This window comes from Rhodnius prolixus, unplaced genomic scaffold (genome assembly GCF_049639745.1).
Source record: "Rhodnius prolixus isolate KJV_2025 unplaced genomic scaffold, Rpr scaffold_9, whole genome shotgun sequence".
Lineage (NCBI taxonomy): Eukaryota > Metazoa > Arthropoda > Insecta > Hemiptera > Reduviidae > Rhodnius > Rhodnius prolixus.
The window spans coordinates 20635713-20654834 of NW_027411604.1; the positions used below are offsets into that span (position 1 = coordinate 20635713).

The window sequence follows — 19122 nt, forward strand, 5'->3', positions numbered from 1 at the left end:
CTCTAAGAGAATGAACTGCTGTGTTAGCAGCATATCGATCATAGGCAGGAAAAGATCATTTTGAAGCTCAACAAGCTGATCGAACGCGACAATGGTCCAAGGAGCTACGCCGGAGCAATTCCTCGGGAGATCAATTCAGAAAAGACTGATAAATGAGGGATGTTAAGAGGGAAGGTGTATAGTTATGACTAAGGAACGGATTTTTATGTATTTAAAAATGCCAAATATTTAATTAAAATATGCATTTATTTTCGTCAATTATGTGGAAAATATGTGATTTTCTTAAAATATTTTCTGGAATATTTAAGTAAAATGGACATTTTTTTTTATGAAAATGGAATTTTTTTTGGGGGGGGCAAGTTATAATTATTTATTCAAGAAAAGAACATTTTTACAATTTATAATAATTTATTAGGAACAAAATAATTTGTTTTTACAAGTTATAATGATTTATACAACAAAGAACATTTTTACTATTTATAAAAAGATGTGTTAAATTTTCAATTTTGAAAACTTCACTCTTCGAAATTGTTTGCAACCACATGAAATTTCAAATGTTGGAACGTAAAGTGACGACGATCTGGGGGTAAGATGGACTTGTAACGACTAAAAGAAAGTTCAACATCTACAGATGTTATAGGTGCCTTGCTGAAAGAAGTTATCTCGTTGGTTGTAAAGGGTACACGATGTTCTGAGGTGACTTCTGTTCCACTGATAATATCAGAAATCTGGCAGATGGTCTCCCACCCTTTGTTCTTGCTCAGTACTTCTACCAGTTTTGATCTGATCAGATCTCCCTTACTCCCAGGTATTCCTTCCACCTTTTCGATGACTTTTTTAACGTTGGACACGTTTTCTGTCAGTCGAACATTTTGGGACTCATGTTGGGTAATGGCTTGTGCAAGAAATACGCAATAGTCAGAAATGAATGCAAGGTCGTTCCTTAAATTAGGTTTCTCTAATAAAGACTTGGCTGTATTTATCGCTACTGCTTCGTCTTCGAGATGTGAAAGGACATTCTTGATTTTATTGTAGTTTTCATAGTAATACTGAGCTGCTTCCAGCCAAGTACCCCATCTTGTCAATATTGGTTCTGGTGGAAGGCACAAGTCTGGATAGAGATCTTTTAGCATTTTAATGCGACTTGGTGCTTTTAAGAACACATTTTTTAACCGAGGAGATTAAGGAATCTACGTCACTGAACAAAGATCGGATAGTTTCTGCTACTCGATACAAGGCATGAGCAATACACGTCACATGAATTATCTTAGGATAAAATACCTGAATAGATTACCCAGCCTTGACCATGTTGGGGGCAGCATCAGAGAGAAACAAAAGAACTTTTTCGTTCAAAACTCCACTGGGCCATAGGATATGCATTGAGGCATCGAAGAATCGTGAAATGGTGGAATAATTGCATTTTTCGAGAACCTCACAGTTCAAAAGGAATGGCTTTGAATCCACATCAGCATCACTGTCAAGTTTTCCAATAACTGCATTGGCAATATACCTGCCCTCAACGTCAGTGGTTTCATCAATTGACACCCAAATCGGTCCATCTTTGATATGTTCTCGAATTTTGGTTAGTGTATCTTTATAGATATCTATCCAGGTAGTTTTTCCGCATAATGCTCTCGTCAGCCATTTTTTCCCCAATATAGGTCTCTAAGAATCCTTTGAAATGAGGATTTTTAAGTTTGTGGAAAGGGATATCTGCTCTAACCAAAGCCCGACACAGATCTGTACTCAGAGTAGACTTACTTGATGATGGAGATGTAAGGAAGGCTTGATAGGACGTCCTCTCTTTCTTTCTGTTTTTATTCTCTATGTGCGATCCGGTGGCAATATGTTGGGTGACTTGGCAACGTTGAGAGCAAGAAACGCGCTTGTCACAAGCTGTGCAGTACAAAATGTCTCCATCACTTCGAAAAAGTTCTGCTGGAAACTCGCGAAGATATTTAGCAACCAGTTGTTTGTTTGAGGCCGATGTTCGTGGCATTTCACCCAGAAAAGAATACACTAAGTGACCGAACGGAATGAATTGGACACTTCAACGAACGAGCTGAAAGAACAGACAACGTCAGACAACTTCAAAGAACTAACAAGTGCCCGTCACTGTTTAGCAGCATTCTGTGTAAATTGCAATAACCATTGAACCCACTGTGATTCACAGCCCTACAGTCTGTGGTTCACAGTTCCTGTCAACCACCTCCCAATTATGAAAATATGCCCAAAATGAAAAATATGAAAAAATATGTACATATTTTGATTAAATATGTAGAAATATTTATTTATTTTAATCAAATATGTTTAAATATGCGATAACATTCAAATATGTGGAAATATGTGAAATAAAAGTAGACTCAAACGGCTTAAAAAGTGTCAGTATGAATACTTCTAGTTGAAAAACGTCTGTAAATTGCCTAGAAAAAAATATGTAAATACATACGAATCTGTTCGCTAGTTATGACATTTGCAATGATCACATTTTAAGTGGTGATATAAAAGAACTATCAGTAAAAATAAAGAATTATTAAAACGATTCTAGAGTTATTTTCTACGATATTAGCGGAATTATCACATAAACCAAAATCTGGGATTAACCGAAAAGTCAAAAGAAAAAATTCTAATTAAGGATAGATTGCGAAAGAAACTGACCGCCTTTGTCCATCTTTTTTCATTCTTTGTGTATAATCAAAAAATATCAGTGTTGTAGTGGAGCGGTAGAGTTATAAACTGTTTGGTTCCATACTTGTACATGAAGCCCCCATTTTTGAGGTTATACTACACTTATATAGAATTGTATGTTGCAAGTAAAGGTTCTAAAGGTAGTGAAAGGGTTGAGATTAATTAAAAATTAATTGTCGTTTATGAGGTAGGATAGAGAGCTAATTAAATGTTGCCCCGTGGTGCGGAATGTGGAGCGAGGCGAAGTGTTGGGCGCTGAAGCGTACAGCATCATCACAGTTGGCATTCCTCGCCCTCGTTCTTCGGCTGCCTTGTCTCTCCTCTCACCTTCACAGATCTCTTCAGCTGTGGCCTGTAGCCCATTCCCTTGCTGCAGCCTTCAACGCTAAACCTTCATCCGCCTACTAATACCATCTCCACCTTAGTGTGGTACTGGTCGAAGAGGTTTTAGATCTCTGATCTCCTTCACCACTCACTTTACTACTCCTTTCTCCACCATCTCTTCATCAATCCCGACCTTCATCTCTCCCATTTCCCTTTAATCCCACTCACCACCTCTCTTTCTTCAAATTTCTCTCTCAGGTGCTCACCCACACTCTCTGACCTTCAGAAAAGGGAAGAGGGATTTCAGCTTAGCTCCGATGAGCCGTGACGTGATCATGTTATTTCCCAGTGTAACGTGGAGGATGCGGCCAAGTCCTGCTCTATTCTACTTGGGCTCTATTCATTTTATCTAAGGCAAGAGGAATTCCAAAGGTCCAAGCGAATTGTTTAGGAGAAGTGAGGTTCCGTCCTCACTCAATCTAGTACGGTCGCCATTAACTTGAGAGATTGGTTAAATAGAGATAGCTGGAGGGTAGATAGAGATAGAAACCTAAAACAGAAAGTTTTATTAAAATTATTTCAGTTTTAGTAGAACTTCATTGTTTAGTCTCTATCCGGCTCTTTTGTTATCTAACGGTTCACTGATGTTACCTTTTGTGGCTCTGTTTTTCATTTCTGAAATCTGGGGTAAAAATAATTTAAATGATTGCTTTAACTTTTAGTTAACTCTTTTAGCAAACGATTTATGAAAATAAACAGAATTATCTGGCTAGGATCGATTCCCAAATATAGTTATTTATTTTTCTACTTCTCTCCTTTGAATACCTAAAGGGTTGGACAAAAAAATGGAAACACCTTGAAAAATCATCAAAATACTTTTGCGGAAACTGAGTTCTGTACATGTCTATTGAGCTCAATAGTGATTTTAGGAGCTGTGGCCTTGCGATCAGCTCTAACAATTCGCTTTAGAGTCCGACGGTCTCTCTCAGACAACTTCGACTTTCGACCAGACCTGTGCTTGGCTGAGGACGTTTTCCCTTCTCTTTCAAAAGCAGTCATTACTTTTGAGACATTACCTCTTGAAACGCCAAATATTCGGGCACATTCTGTTACACTGCCATTCGAGCACCAACAATTTGGGCCTCTTTGAAAGTCTGAGAGGTCTGCCATTTCTAGAAGGTTATAAACAATTTCCTTAAATCTCTTTTGTTTTTTTTTTTAAAAAAAAGGTAGGTTAAAAAACCATATCAAATAACAGAATTTAAAAAAAAAACATTAAAATATGTCAAGTTTTGATTGATTTGAACATGTTCAAACATTATGATGTCAAAAGTCAAGTGTTTCCATTTTTTTGTCCACCCCCTGTATGTCCGCCTTCATGAGAACGTATTCTCTTACAAATCCTGACGAAGCCATCTGTAACACCTGCCCACTTCTTCCTTCTCATTCCCTTGTTCTTCAACGTATCCTGCACAATCTCTTTCACAGCCTTGTATCCTCACCATTCACTGTACATGCCTTACATATTAATTATCAATTTAATTATCATTTAATTAATCATATCTTCAATAAACGTTTCAGTTGCTTTTTGGTTTAAAACCTGTTTGATTGTTGCTTTTTTTTGTAATCAAAATTGACAGCCGATAATTAGAAAATAGTTCTCTCGCTACAGACAACTTTGTCCCATCACAGTGAGCTGTAGAGGCGTCTAAAGAATAGAAAATCTGAGAGTATTGCGGCTGGATTTGAACCTGGGACCTCCAGCTTACTAGTCCACCGCACTACCAGCTGAGCTAATCTTGTCAGTCATATTCTTTATTATTATTATTATTATTATTATTATTATTATTATTATTATTATTATTATTATTATTATTATTATTATTATTATCTCTGGCACTCAGACTTGTAAGATTAATTATATCTGAAATTCATTCTGACAAGACGGGAGACTCATTTGAAGATATTAGGCCAAAATCAGCCATAACTCAGAGCCTATAGTTGATAACTAACTGGACAATTCTCACAGCTTCCAATCAGCAAATGCATTCTTATTGTTTCATTTCTGAAGCCAGTTCTGCTTATTTCCTCATTTTTACAACAGTAATTTTTCCCAATTTAATCATTAATGGTTGTATGCCACTTTTAAGTTTCGTTAGATTCTAAGATCTGCATATTAAGAGTCTGATTAAAATTCTAGTAAGTAAAATATTAGAACTTCAGAATTGCCAACTTATCGCATTTTGTCTTGACAAAAATTTATATGTTACTTGGTTTTAAATCTTACTTACAATAAAATTTAGTTGAAAATATGTTTACGGATGCATCAACCAATAATCTTAAGTTTTAACGGAGTTCCTCCACTGGGGCGCATCTCCGCCACGTTTTCAAAACGTGCATATTTATTGTGCCGACTTTGGTTCGCTTATAATACTTTTTGCATAGTTGTAAATGTCTAAATATTTTTGTATTTTAAAAAATTGTAATTTGTTTTATTTTTCTGTTTTAGGTATGTCACTTTCACTTAGATGTGGTTCAGCCTTTCATTTTTAGGGTAATGTACAATATGAATATTATTGATCTAAAATACAGATTGCCAAACTTCGGACTTCTTTACATCTAACAACAATTTTTCACAACCCTGTGCAAAGATATCTTTTAGGAACAAACTTGAAACGGAAACGTTCTTCATTTTAAGTAGGTACTTCACACGATTTATATAATGGATTTTGTTGCAAATAACAAATGTTAGACAAAAAGTATTCAATAAAATCATATAGTATAAATACATTTTTATGTATATTTGTAGGAATCGCCCTATTTTTTAAGGCGTGGCTCAATTAGGTATCATGGAAGCGAATTTTTTACCTTTTAACATTTCTTCTTACTTACTTCCTTACTATAGGGCGCTACGGTCCTGTAAGGACCTTGGCCTCCATCAGCACAGCATTCCACTTGTCCCTATCCAAAGCACGGAGTCTCCATCTTCTGATTCCCAGCCTTCTGATATCGGTTTCGACATTGTCCAGCCATCTCAAGCGATGACGTGCTCTTTTTCTTCTGACCCCTGGATTTCATATAACAATTTTTTGGGCATTCTAAATTCGGGCATCCCTTTCTTCGTGCCCTAACCATCTTAATCTGGCGGCTTTAATGAAACAGACCCCAGATCTGGTTCGCCATATAAGTCACGAAGCTCATTGTTAGTTTTGATCTTCCAAATATTATTTATCTTTACGGGACCAAATACCCTTCATAACATCTTTCTTTTCCAAATATTTAGAAGACGCTCATTATCCTTGGTCAATACCCATGCTTTACAGCCATAGGTAACTACCGGTCGTAGTAAACTAGCAATTTAACTCTTCGCGACATCATTTTGGACAAGATGGTTTTCCGTAGGTAGAAGTAACATCGATTTCCTGCAGCAACTTTAGCCTTTATATCTTCTATTCAGTCAAAATGGTCCCCAAATATTTGAACTGCTGCTCTAAAGGAATAATCTCCCAGTTGGATATTCTCCCTATTTAATGGGGATCTAGAAAACAATAATGTACGAAGTTTTTTCGAAATTAATTCGAAGTCCCACTTTTTAGGGCCGCTCCTTCAAATTCCTGAAATGATGCCGCCTTACTCCTTGCTGTGATTACATCAACATCCGCGTAGGCTAAATGTTGTGTCAATCTATTTAGAATCGTACCACTCGGATTGGTACGAATGGCTCTTACCGCAGCCTCCAATACAAGATTGAAAAGTATAGGTGACAGTGGATCTTCTTGTCTTAGGCCACTATCAACAGCAAACTGTTCAGACAGCCTTCCTTGTATCTTCACTTTGCACTTACTATTATTTAGCGTCATCCTTATGGGTCGTACTAACTTTTTGGGAATACCCAGATAAACCAGAACTTTCACTAGTTCATTCCTACTGACCGAGTCGTATGCCTGCTTAATATCTATGAAGAGATGATGTAGGTCTATATCATATTCATACGTTTTTTCTAGGGTTTGCCTCAAGGGGAAAATCTTCTAACGAATAAAAATTAGCTTTGCTCGACATTGGAACTTACAGAGGAATGCTTCATAACCACGAGACCAACACCCGTTCCGTAAGAATTATTATTAAATATGCTGCTTGGCTGGAAACTTAAGCAAACGAAGTTCATAACTTGATTGTTATTAATGCTTCATGCATAGTTTTAGTATATACTTAATTTCCCTCTATTTACTTATATGAGAAATTTCTTCTAAAAGATAAAGTGCTATTTAATAAAATAGGGGATATACTTTGGTGTGGTATTTTACCACAGGTTTTATTAATATTTTAATATAAAATGGAGTATTATTAAAGGAAATCAAAAGTAGGGTTTGGGAGAAATGTTTTAATGTACTTTCAAGGATTTAGTAATAGGAACTATTTCAATAGGATAGGCTTGGCTGTAGATAGAGGCAGATGGATGCAGTGAAGAAGGATGATCGGGCATGGGTCTGTGTGCGGAACTATTATGTAGCCAATATAACTTGTAGAGCTGTAGAAGTGAAGTGTTCCTTGGGTTATGATTGGAGGGATGTTGGAGAGTTGGAGGAAGTGGGTGCACAGAGAGGGTTTGGTTGGGTACTGAAAGAGATCGAAATATGAGGGTGCAAACATTTAGATTGGATATAATGTTGGCAGGAAGTGGTTTGGGGGTACAAGTGGAAGGCCTAATGTTACCCTTGCCGAACTGGAGAACTGCCTCAGGCTTTTCCTGTATGGGAGAGTAGGCTTCGGCTCCCATATATGTTTACGTTCGTAGTGTAGACAGAAGAGGATCATATCTCTCTCTCACCCACTCAGAAACCCATTGAATTAATCTGGAAGAGCAGCTTGGCCTTTACCCCTACTGCTAAACATCCTAGCTAAACAAATATTGCCATGCCTCCCACATGAATGGACGTTTTCCTCTGTGATATCTACTACTCTTCGTGGTTACTTGAAAAATTAATTCAAATTGATGGAAATATTTCAATTTAATCATTCTTGTTTTCCCAAACGGACGCTTTCGTAAATTCTAAAGATTTAGTATTTAGTAAATGGAGAAAGTCTAGTCTTATCTTTTAGGTTTGAATCAAGAAGAATATGGTAAAATTGGTAGCTATGAATTGGCTCAAAGTTTGTTAATGGAAAAACAGAAATTCTATGGATTTTGAGCGTAAAACTCTGGATATTGTTTTTGTGATTCTCAAAATCTCAACTTCATCTGGTATCGTCGGGACAGCTTTGACCCCAAGCTTTAAATGCACATTACTATTAAAAGGTCATTGATATAATTAAAGTCGATTTAGTTTTTGTTAGAAAATTTAGTTAGCAAACGAAAATGATGAATATCTTGTTAAATTTGTTTCATAAGATTAAGAAAAACAAAAAAAATGTTAAAAAATGCGAAAGTTGCAATTATTTTTTACTTTTTTTTAAGTTACAAAAAAAGAAGAAAAAAAAAATTACTGAAAAACGTAATTTTCTTAAAGTTAGATGTTCATTCCAAGAAAAGAAAAGTCCTAAAGAAAAAAAAAATTGTTTCTCCCATAATTCCGCAAGTACTGAATTATCATGATGCGAGTATAACATACGAGTGTCGTTTGAAAAGTCCGTGCAAAAATAAAAACTACTTAATTTTTTGGGGTAAACCTTTTTTATTTTTCAACATAGTCTCCTTTTAGGCTTATACACTTCGTCCAACGCTGCTCTAGTTTGTTGATCCCTTCCGAATAATAGGATTTGTCCAAGTCTGAAAAATAGCCATTCGTGTCCGCAATCACCTCCTCGTTTGAATAAAATCTTTTTCCCGCCAGCCATTTCTTCATATTGGGGAACAAATAGTAGTCCGAGGGAGCCAAGTCTGGAGAATAGGGGGGGGATGTGAAACGAGTTGGAACCCTATGTCCATTAATTTTGCGACCACAACTGCTGAGGTGTGAGCTGGTGCGTTGTCGTGATGGAAAAGGACTTTTTTTGTGGGCCAATCGTGGGCGTTTTTCTTGCAGCTCGATTTTCAAACGGTCCAATAACGATGAATAATATGCACCTGTAATAGTTTTACGCTTTTCCAGATAGTCGATGAGGATTATTCCTTGCGAATCCCAAAAGACAGTCGCCAAAATCTTTCCGGCCGAAGGAACGGTTTTCGCCTTTTTTGATGTTCATTCTTAAAATTGATGTTCATTCCAAGAAAAGAAAAGTCCTAAAGGAAAAAAAAAATTGTTTTTCCATAATTCCGCAAGTACTGAATTATCATGATGCGAGTATAACATACTTGTTTTGTTTTGGTACAAAACACCACCGTTTTGTTGCCAGTAAAGACAAACAATGAAGTTCCGACGGTAGTTTTCTTTATTTGGAATTATATAAGAGGGGTTTTCTTTTTTATTTTTCTCGTAATGTCCCCGAGTAAAGCAAATTTAGCTTTCCTAGTTCATGGACCAGCTTACCTGAACAGAACCAGTTAACAGCAATAATATTAAATATTATGTGATATATAATATTTAATATTACAGAATAATATCAAAAAATAGAACAGAAAACGAACTCCAAAACATAAAAATAAAAAAATTAAGAAAAAAATTTTTTAACGTAATCGTAATGTCGGGTCATTTGACCCAATTCGACCCAAAACCTATATTTTATTTACTTGCACTGCTCAAGAACGACTGATTTGTATGGTCGATTGTTGGTGAGGATGAAAGAGGAGAATTCAGAGAAGGGGAGATGTTTATAGTTAACTCCTACGAAATGCCACACAAAAAAAAAAGGCGCTGGTCAAATTTGACCCAATGAGGGTTAATTTGTCGACAGTTTTTAGAAGCAAGCGTTAGAGGCAAATTAGTTGGTGAAAGAAGGAAAAGAACTCAATGGCCTGGCTCAGGATTCACTTTTTTACAGCCAATTTAAGGCCAATACACGACTTAAATTTCAAAAATGTAGTCCAAAACTTTTCTTATGTATCTGAACACTCTGAACTTTATATCGATAAGTCGCAAAAGCTCAAAGTTTAGGAAAATAAAAAAAAAATTGTAATGCCAATTAACAAATTAGTTGTCGAAGATGGAGGCGACTAACAAACTTCCCTTACTATAACTTCTTCATGTTGCCCAATTAAGGAAGTCCATGGCCTAGGCGTGGTATTGAATGCACAGGCCTCGCCTCTAACCGCTCGGCTACTGTGACATCTCGTTCAAACTTTACGTTTCGTTTGCTTATTTCTTCAAGACCTGACATTACTTTACGAGAATATTTGATAAATTTACTTAACTTATTTATTAACATTTCCTTTTGCTCACGTGGAGGTGACAATATAATTATAAAAAAAAAATAGTAATTAATGTAAAATATTCAGGATGTTCATTTTAAGACGGCTCAAATGAATTTCAATGCTTAAACGGTTGATCTGAGCAAAAAATGGTAGAGGAAAAATTTGTTACCTCTAGTTTCAGAATATGTGAATTCATTTTAGATTCCTGATCGCGTACACGGCAGACGCGCGTCCAAAAGTAAGGATTCGCATTTAACCCCCATTTTCATATACAAAGTTTTAAAGAGTATAAAAAGTTTTGAAAAAAACGGAAACCGCAATTCGAGATCTTTAAAATTAAAGATGCTAGGCCATTTCAAAATCTGGTATTTATTAATCATATTTCAATTTTTTAACTTGTTATCAAAGAGAAAGAAGAGCACGCGATAGGTCATTTTCATGTATTTTTTCATCCCCTTTCTACTGAAAATATTGTTATTAAGGCAGTAAAGCTAGTATTTTTCTTAATATCGGGTAATAAGTAGTTTTCCGAGTGATTTTCTAAGCAATAATCAAATGTTAAGAGCTTTAGATGTTCACAAGCATAGACAAAGGGGTTAAAAAATAATTTTACTTCTGTTACAAACAAGAAAGTTTAATACTCTTTTGGTAATTTTGGGAGAGTTGCGTATAATTACCAAAAAAAAAAATGGAAATCTCCTGTCATTTATTTGAGCCGTCATAAAATGAACACTCTGTATATAAAGAATCGAGTGGTATTTTTGGTCAAACGATTCTCATCAAATTCGGATATTTAGTTCTTCTATTGCCTCTCCCCCATTGTACCAAATTCCCACTTAAATTTGCAGTTCTATGCTCTAACTTGGATCCTTAACCTTAACTTGACTGTATTTTGTTTTCAGAAGACCTATCACGTTCTTCAGCTGTTAGTAAACCAAAGAGATTTGCTCAGTGGTATTGCTCATTACACTCAAGTTGGGTTCCAGTCCCTCTTTCTTGGGCCTCATCTGCTCTTTGTCCTTCTTTGTTGGAAGTGGTATTTGACATAACTTACCAATGATAATTTGTCCGAGGTTGTCATCTCCTTCGCTTGGCCTTGACAGTGCATCTACCCGTCTTTATGAAACATAATTACAGGTGGTATGTCTGGGAGAAGAACGTTCTGCATGTTTCCAGTTCATCTGACCGATAATTTGGTACTGTTGACAGAAACCCATCTTGTATTTACACACGTTAATGAAATGATAGTTCAGTGTCAACAGAATAAGGTCATAATACTATTCTAGCTATTGAAGCCAAAGTTATGTGTACTTCCCAATGTTAAGTTGCTTCTCACACGTCTGTAATTTTAACATTTAAACCGCTTTATATTACCTGTTTCAATTTTGACCACTTTTTAGATACAACTTAGAGTCGTTTCTGTATAGCTTAATATAGCAAGAAAGACACTTTGTAGTATAAAAAGTCTTCATGAAGATAAAACGACAAACATTTCAGAAATCTTATGACCCCATTGGTTTAATATTAGTTACATATGTTAACAACATGTAGCCCATATCCATTTTTTATTTAGTTACCACAATTTTTCTACTTAGATAATTTTATAGAATCAAAATTATTTTTAATGTTCTCAGCTGACAGGTTGTGCCGCCTCTGCTACTGATTATTGTAACTTCGTAAATGTAGTGCAGCAAATCTAAAAATTAAAACTGTCTGGTCATTTTTGAGAAAAAGAACATCCACCTTTTAAAATTATATGATTTTAATTAAAACCGCAAAAAATAATACTCTATCGTTGTTTACGTACAAAAAAGGTTTGTATCTATCAGGCAATTTGTGATATTAGTTGCATACTGGATTGTGATTGCTTAGAACGCATGCGCGATCCATGGATTCGATTTGTGTTTTGATAAGGACACTTGAATTACTCTGAGCATGCCCGAAAAAATTTTAAAGAAATATTTTTTGAAAGCTAAGTAACACCAAAAAAGTAATGGAGCTGCTGCCTACTTAGTTACTGCGCTTGCCTTAAACTGTTAATCTCGTATTGGTTTGATTCTCAGCTCTGATCGATCATAAATCAGTTTTAAAGTTGGCTTTTCATGGAATAAAGGATGGAAAAATCCAGAAAAACGTTTTTGAACTCTGAAATACCCAAACTCTCATTGCGCATGCTACGGACCATCACAAAAATAGAGCCTCTGATCAAATAGACCTAATGATATTTGCGTGTGAATAAGATGTTAGCACAAACATTTTTAATTGTTACTTTCGTTAAATATTTTATTCTTTACCTTGCCATCATAATACGCTTAATTATTAATGGTATATAATATAGAATCTTATAAATGTACGATATTATAAATACTAAATTCATCATACATGAACAAATTTGATATTTAATGAAGACTTATTTACTTACATAAAATTCCTTTTTGTTAACTTACTGCTGGAAATATTACAGGGGGATTGCTTTTAATAACCTGCATTTAATTTAGCATTTATTGCCAAGTATATACATTCGCACTGAGACACAACGGAACTGCTTTATGTATAGATATATGCAGCATTTACGTTTTCATTACTTCTACGTTTGTTTTTACTTCTGCGAGTTGCTCATTAGAAATTTATCTCTTTCATTAAGGAATAGATTCAGCCTGAAAATGTTCTCTTCAACTTCTTTTAATATTATCCATTTCTGCAGGATCTCTTTCTCTTCACACCTGCGCTTTCAAATTCTCCTATTTCTCTTAAACTGTATAATTGATATGGAAGAACTCAGCTTCTTTCTCTGAGAGTAGAAGCAAAGTGAAATGACTTGTCTTTTAGATATAGCAACTAAAAACTCATCATCCGTAGAAATCCTCTTTTATTCTTCGTACAATTCCAAGGTACCATTTGTTCTTCTCTTCTTAAGCATCAAGTCCTTACTCCTTTCCTTGACTATAAAACTTTCCTAGTAGGTACCATTTCAATTTAATCTTAAAAGTGTCTCAAGTTACTGTGGGGGAGGGCGGGGCCAATCTACAATCAAACAGTCTTCTCTTGTTTGTGTACTGACGAGCGCCGCCAAATACTTCCAAGCTGTACATCACCTCCGCACCATCTTTTTAGCTCCGTATAAACAACATATAACCTCCTTTTGGCCTCTGGTAAGGGCTTCTTCTACCCGCCTGCCATTCACCGAAAAAAGAGGTTTTTGTTTTCAACAGGAACCAAAACGAAACTTTTGATATCTACTTACAGTCCCCTCCGTCGCTTTTCATTCAATGATTTTAAATAACAGTGTACGCTGTTCCACAACTTCTCTTCGAGTACAATAAGAGAATCTCTTTACAAACTCAAAAGTGATATAAACTCGTTAAAGAACAAATTTCATTTCGTCTAAAGAGAAAGTAAAGAATAGCCAATTGACAACTGTTTTTTTTATTTTGACGTTTTTTCGTTAGCTTTACTGTTACGCGTCCTATTCTCTTTATTACGCAAGACATCGCTTTTACCATTCCTCACTACACCAGCCAATCGTATCAAATTTTTGGTTTAAAGGGTTTTTACCTGAAATGATTCATTTTGAGATCTTCTTAAGTGTTCTTTGTTTAAGAAATTCTTCTGTATATATGCATTTTTTTTATTTATTAATTTATTTAGCAATATTTGATCAGGACAACTCTAAAACTGAACATGACAGAAAGTTTACAAATTTATAAAGGGTGACCCAGTGAAAATGACCACATTTATTTCTTTAATAACAGCAAAAGTATTATAGATATTAAAAGTAACAAAAAAATCTTTGAAAAGTAGAAACATGGGAGATTATTTGTGGAATATTACATCCTTCAAATGGTGACCGTTCTGGGCTTTACATTCTTCCAATCGTTTAACGAAGTTTTTGAATACTTTCTTCAGCATGGAAGCCGAAATTTTTGCGAATTCGGCTCTAATCCTCGATTTTAAATCCTCTAGATCACGGGGCTTGGTTTCATAAACACGACTTTTCAAATACCCCCACAGAAAAAAATCTGGAACCGTCAAATCTGGCGAGCGAGGCGGCCAAGCGAAATCTGAAGAACGTGACAATAAACGAATTCCAAACGTTTCTTTCAACAACGCAAGTGTAAGAGCGGCGGTGTGACAAGTTGCCCCGTCTTGCTGGAACCAGGTTCGATTCAAAAGACCTTTGCGGCGGAGTTGGGGGATGAGGAACAAGTTTAACATCTCCCTGTACCTCTCTTCATTGACATTGACGGTTCCGTCGAAAAAAATACGGTCCGATAATTCCCTAAGACGCTACACCGGCCTATACTGTAACTCGTTGGCTATGTAACGGTTTTTCTGGAATGAATTGGGGATTACCACTTGCCCAGTACCGAAAGTTTTGTTTATTTACCGATCCAGAGAGTTCGAAATGAGCTTCATCGCTCATTAAAAGATTATTTAAATCAATCTCACCATCGTCCAATTTCTTTAACATGTTTACGGCGAAAAGTAATCTCTGTCGGTAATCAGTTTTCTTCAACTCTTGAGTGATCATCAACTTATATGGATGGTGGTTCAAGTCTGAGGTTAGAATTCGTCGCACAGATTCCCTTGATAACTTTAAAGAAGCTGCGTGACGGCGAGCGGAACGAGTTGGACTAATTTTTATTGCTTGGCAAACTTTTCCGATGTTTTCCGGTGTACGAACTGTTCTTTTGGCAGCTGGATGAATCTTATCAGTCGTCTTGCCACTTTCACGGAAGTTTTCAACCCACCTGAGGATCGATTTTCGCGTAGGAGCAGATTCATTACTTTTAACTTTTAACTGTTTACGAAACGCTCTATGAACTTTCACAACCGATTTATCTCGAAAATACGCTACTACACAAAATGCTCGTTCTTTTGCAGTGTAACGTTCCATGATTACTAAAATGTTGATAACAGGAATCTCCCAGGTCTCTACTAACCATAGAGCGCGCGTTCGTCCCTGTAGCAGTGTTACCACCACAGTTATTCAAAAAAGAAATGTGGTCATTTTCACTGGGTCACCCTGTATTTAGTTTAGATTCCAGCTTTTGAACAAACCCAGCCAACGGAATCAATTTTGTTCATGCCAGTTTACAGGATAAATTTCTTTTTGGAACAGATATCACGATTTACTTTAAATTTTGAATCCTTTCTGCTGATAAGTAGTTCCACAATGTTTATTCGTTATATTTTTCTGAAAAATTAAAATTAAGGTTACTTCTTCGAGTAGGATATGGTTGGGCTTATCTCTAAAGTGCTATTTTGGTTTTAAACTTGATGAACTTGTCATCAAAATTTAAGATTTGAAAAACTGGCCTACAGGAAATGCTATTCTAATAGTAGATATTTTTTTCTAAATAAAAAATGGTGTTTTTTAAATAATTTTTATGTAATACATTCATTTGAAATTTACTCCTGCAGGTAGCAAAGCTTCTACAATAAGTAAATAGGCTGAAAATAGAAACGTTAGTGGTGACTCTTCGAAAGTAAGAGCCCCACTTTGAGGTCTCCGAGTGCCTAAAGAGTGCGGCCATAAAACTATGGGTACAGAGGAGGTCTCAGGAGTGGTGGTTGGCCACTACTGGGCAGAGAGAGGCGAAGCAGTTCATTGTGGGCTATTCGCCAAGACTGACTGCAGAATTAGTTCGTCAAGGCCGTGGGGCTATAAGGATAATTATAGGCCTATTAACTGGGCCACTGCAAGCTCAGAAAACACATGCATCGCACGGGCCTGGCATATGGTAGCATCTGTAGGTTCTGTTAGGAAGAGGAGGAGGAAACGGGCACTGCACGTGTTGTGTCAGTGTGAGGGACTCGTGTGGCTAAGGATGTTAGTTCTCGGGGAGGATAACCAAGGCCTGTGAGCTTTGCCCAAGAGTCACTCTCCAGAATTAAGAGTCTGATTAAAAAGACAGGTCTGGATGGCGAGCTTTAGAGTGAGGGGAGCCATAAAAGATCCAAAGGGGTCGAAGTGGCATAGGCCTTGAGGCCGTCCTACTAGAATCTAATCTAACCATTTTTTTTAAATACAATTAGTTAGTTTTAAGGAAATTTAATTCGATAAACTAAGGTGGGAGAAGATTATATTTTTTCACACTAGATTTATTTTTCTTGCATTTCCATGCCATACGTAATTGCACTCCATACAGATTTTGTAAATTGAACAAAGAACAAAAGTATATAGTTACAAATGAGGTCAGAATTAGCTGGAGAAATGTAAGTTTGAGGTCAAGAATGTGAGGTCAAGAAGCTGGAGGAAATGTAAGTTTTTGGATTAATTAGAGTAGCAGCAGTGAAGAATGATTGAATTGGAGTCTAACCAATGAACAGCCGAGCAATTTTGCCTAGCCACCAGGAAAGGGGAAGTCATTCTAATTCTAGGTTCGATAGTCAAGGTCATTCTAATAGTCACAATTCTAGATTCGATAGTCAAAGTCATTTTAATAGTCACACTTCTAGATTCGATAGTTATTGTCATTCTAATAGTCAACACTGTCATCCTCTGCTCCATTAGATGGTAGATAAACACTTGGATAGTCTCCCTCTTTTAAAGGAACAGTTTTAAGTTATTCTTTCTCTTACTAAGTAACGAATTAAATGGTAATCGGCACAGAATTTGGATTTTGAGTTATAACTTGAGTTAGAAGTATCCATTTTTGAGGTCAAATGTTCGTTCTGATATGGAACAGCATTTCTAACATGAAAAGATATTGGATGGTTTTTTGTTTGGGTTTTACTTTTCTTAAGATACTGTTTAAAAGGAAAAATGGGAATCTTTCGGGCTTCCCTGGCATTTTTCTTTTTATTGTCAAGTAATCCTGGCTACCTGAGTTTGTTAACTTGATATGAAATAAAGTCACGTTAGTCATTTCATACTATGCGGACAAATCGATTGAAGCTATCCGCTGATTAATTGTTGCATTTTTAAATCAAATTACGATTACATCCCGAAGATTAAATCTATTTTAGTGTTCCTAGAGAAAAATAAAAGAAAAAGTATCAACATGCGGCCATTTGTGCGATCTGATGCGCTTGGTGGAGAGGGCACGCAATCCTGATGAAGATTCTTTCTAATTAAGCTCCTTCCTTTATGGAGAAAACTTAAATTGAACTTAGACTTGAATCCTGCCAGTCACTTTTACAAACTAAGTTCAACTGCAAATGCAAACACACACCCAAATACACACGAGCAATAAAGAAAGAACGCAGATTCTTTTGTCCCATGCACAGTACTGAGACAATGTTTCTTTCTTTTAGAACTATGAAGAGACTGGAACAAATTATCTTCATTGCTTTAGAGAGGAACAATTTGTGCAAAGTGCTCTTGCATTCAGTTTTAAAGTCTATCAAAAGTGTATAGCAAAGCTAGAAACTTGTAACAACTTTGCAAACATCATTAATTATTTAGAGCGATCTTTTAAGTTTTTATTTATTAGGTACTATTATTATTATTATTATTATTATTTTGCAATGCGTAAATTGTAGTTTTTAAATAATTGACCGAAATAAAATCTTCTTTAAACCTAGAACAAAACTATAGATTCTATTTATTATATTAAAACTGTCGATAGCGCAGTTGTAGGTCAAAAACTGTACTAATGTTTTATGTTTTGCTTCCAAATTCAACCATTTTGCCTCTTTTCTCATATTTTAATGAAACCACTCAATTTTCAGGCTGGTCTTAACGTTCAGCTACCATTTAGAGACGAGCGAAGAAGCACATACTTTACTTTTAACATTGTACTGTTCAAAATAAAAAGTAGTAACAGGCGTGATTCGAACTAGGGATCACCTACTTACAAAACCATGCTTCATAATCGCTACATCAACACCTACCATGAAATTTTGATGAAAGTTTTTGTGTGGATAATTTTAATATTCAATTAAATTAGTGGTCTAATTTATCATAACTTTGAAGAGAGCATGTTTTTCAAGGCCAGAGGAAGATTTTTTTGGTTTTGTTTTAATTTAAAATGCATTATTTAGAGCCAACCAGTGTTCCCTCGTTGTTTTTATTATATAATACGATCATAAGAAGCCAACTACAGTCTCGTTGATCTTTTATCAATTCATATATTATGTTAGAATATAGTTCAGCTGTTCTTGAGACAAACCACCATTTTTTTCAACATAAATGGATATTTTCATGCAGAATTTTTATTGCATAATCTAATCATATATCAATTACTACGATATAATTATTTGTTCTATAAAATAATTAGTGCTGAATGATTATCCAATCAGATAGCAAAGTTAGAGAGATAAAATATGGGCGTTTGGATTGGCCAATCAGAAGGTGGAATGTCTTTATCAACCACTCCCATAACCAGGCCATTTAAATGCAATAATAGCTGCTAATTCTAACAATGCAAGCTTATATTTAGTTTTAAGCTATAAAAAATCTTTTCTTACCTAAAATTGTATCAATGTTTTTCCTTTAAACATTTTGCACCCATCTTGGTTTTGTTTTGGCAGGGATGAGGAAAAAATTGTCTAACGCTGTTTAATTTGACAGAGAGATTTTCCAAGTTATAGAAAAGTTACGATTAAATTGAATTTTAGTACGATGTATCTATATAAAAATGGATTCTTTAATTTCCAATTTAATTGTAAGGACTTCTACAGCAATTCAATAAAAAATTTAAAAATAATCATTTTTCTTTTTTACATCAAGATATCTTTCCAACTCTAAGAAAAGTAGTTATGAAAAAATTCCTTCCATATCTCTGAATATTGTCTCTTTCCGTTTATATTTGCTCTTATTCTCCCTCTTCGAGCAATATTTAATGAATTTTATACTTTATAACCTTTCACCTTTC

General features: G+C 35.5%; 1 protein-coding gene across 2 annotated transcripts in view; it reads left to right on the forward strand.

The window, feature by feature from the left end:
- Positions 1 to 11725, forward strand: part of LOC141454028 (uncharacterized) — a 772684-nt gene extending 760959 nt beyond the window's left edge. Inside the window, exon 4 of one of the 2 annotated variants that reach the window (XR_012458371.1) lies at positions 5522 to 5576. Coding sequence is in view for 1 of the 2 variants with exons in the window: in XM_074127799.1 (XP_073983900.1) it covers positions 5522 to 5635 (114 nt within the window). In the remaining variant the exon portion in view is untranslated. Of the gene's footprint in view, positions 1 to 5521 lie in introns of both variants that reach the window. The other variant, XM_074127799.1, reaches the window with a different exon arrangement.
- The last annotated feature ends 7397 nt before the right edge of the window (positions 11726 to 19122 follow it).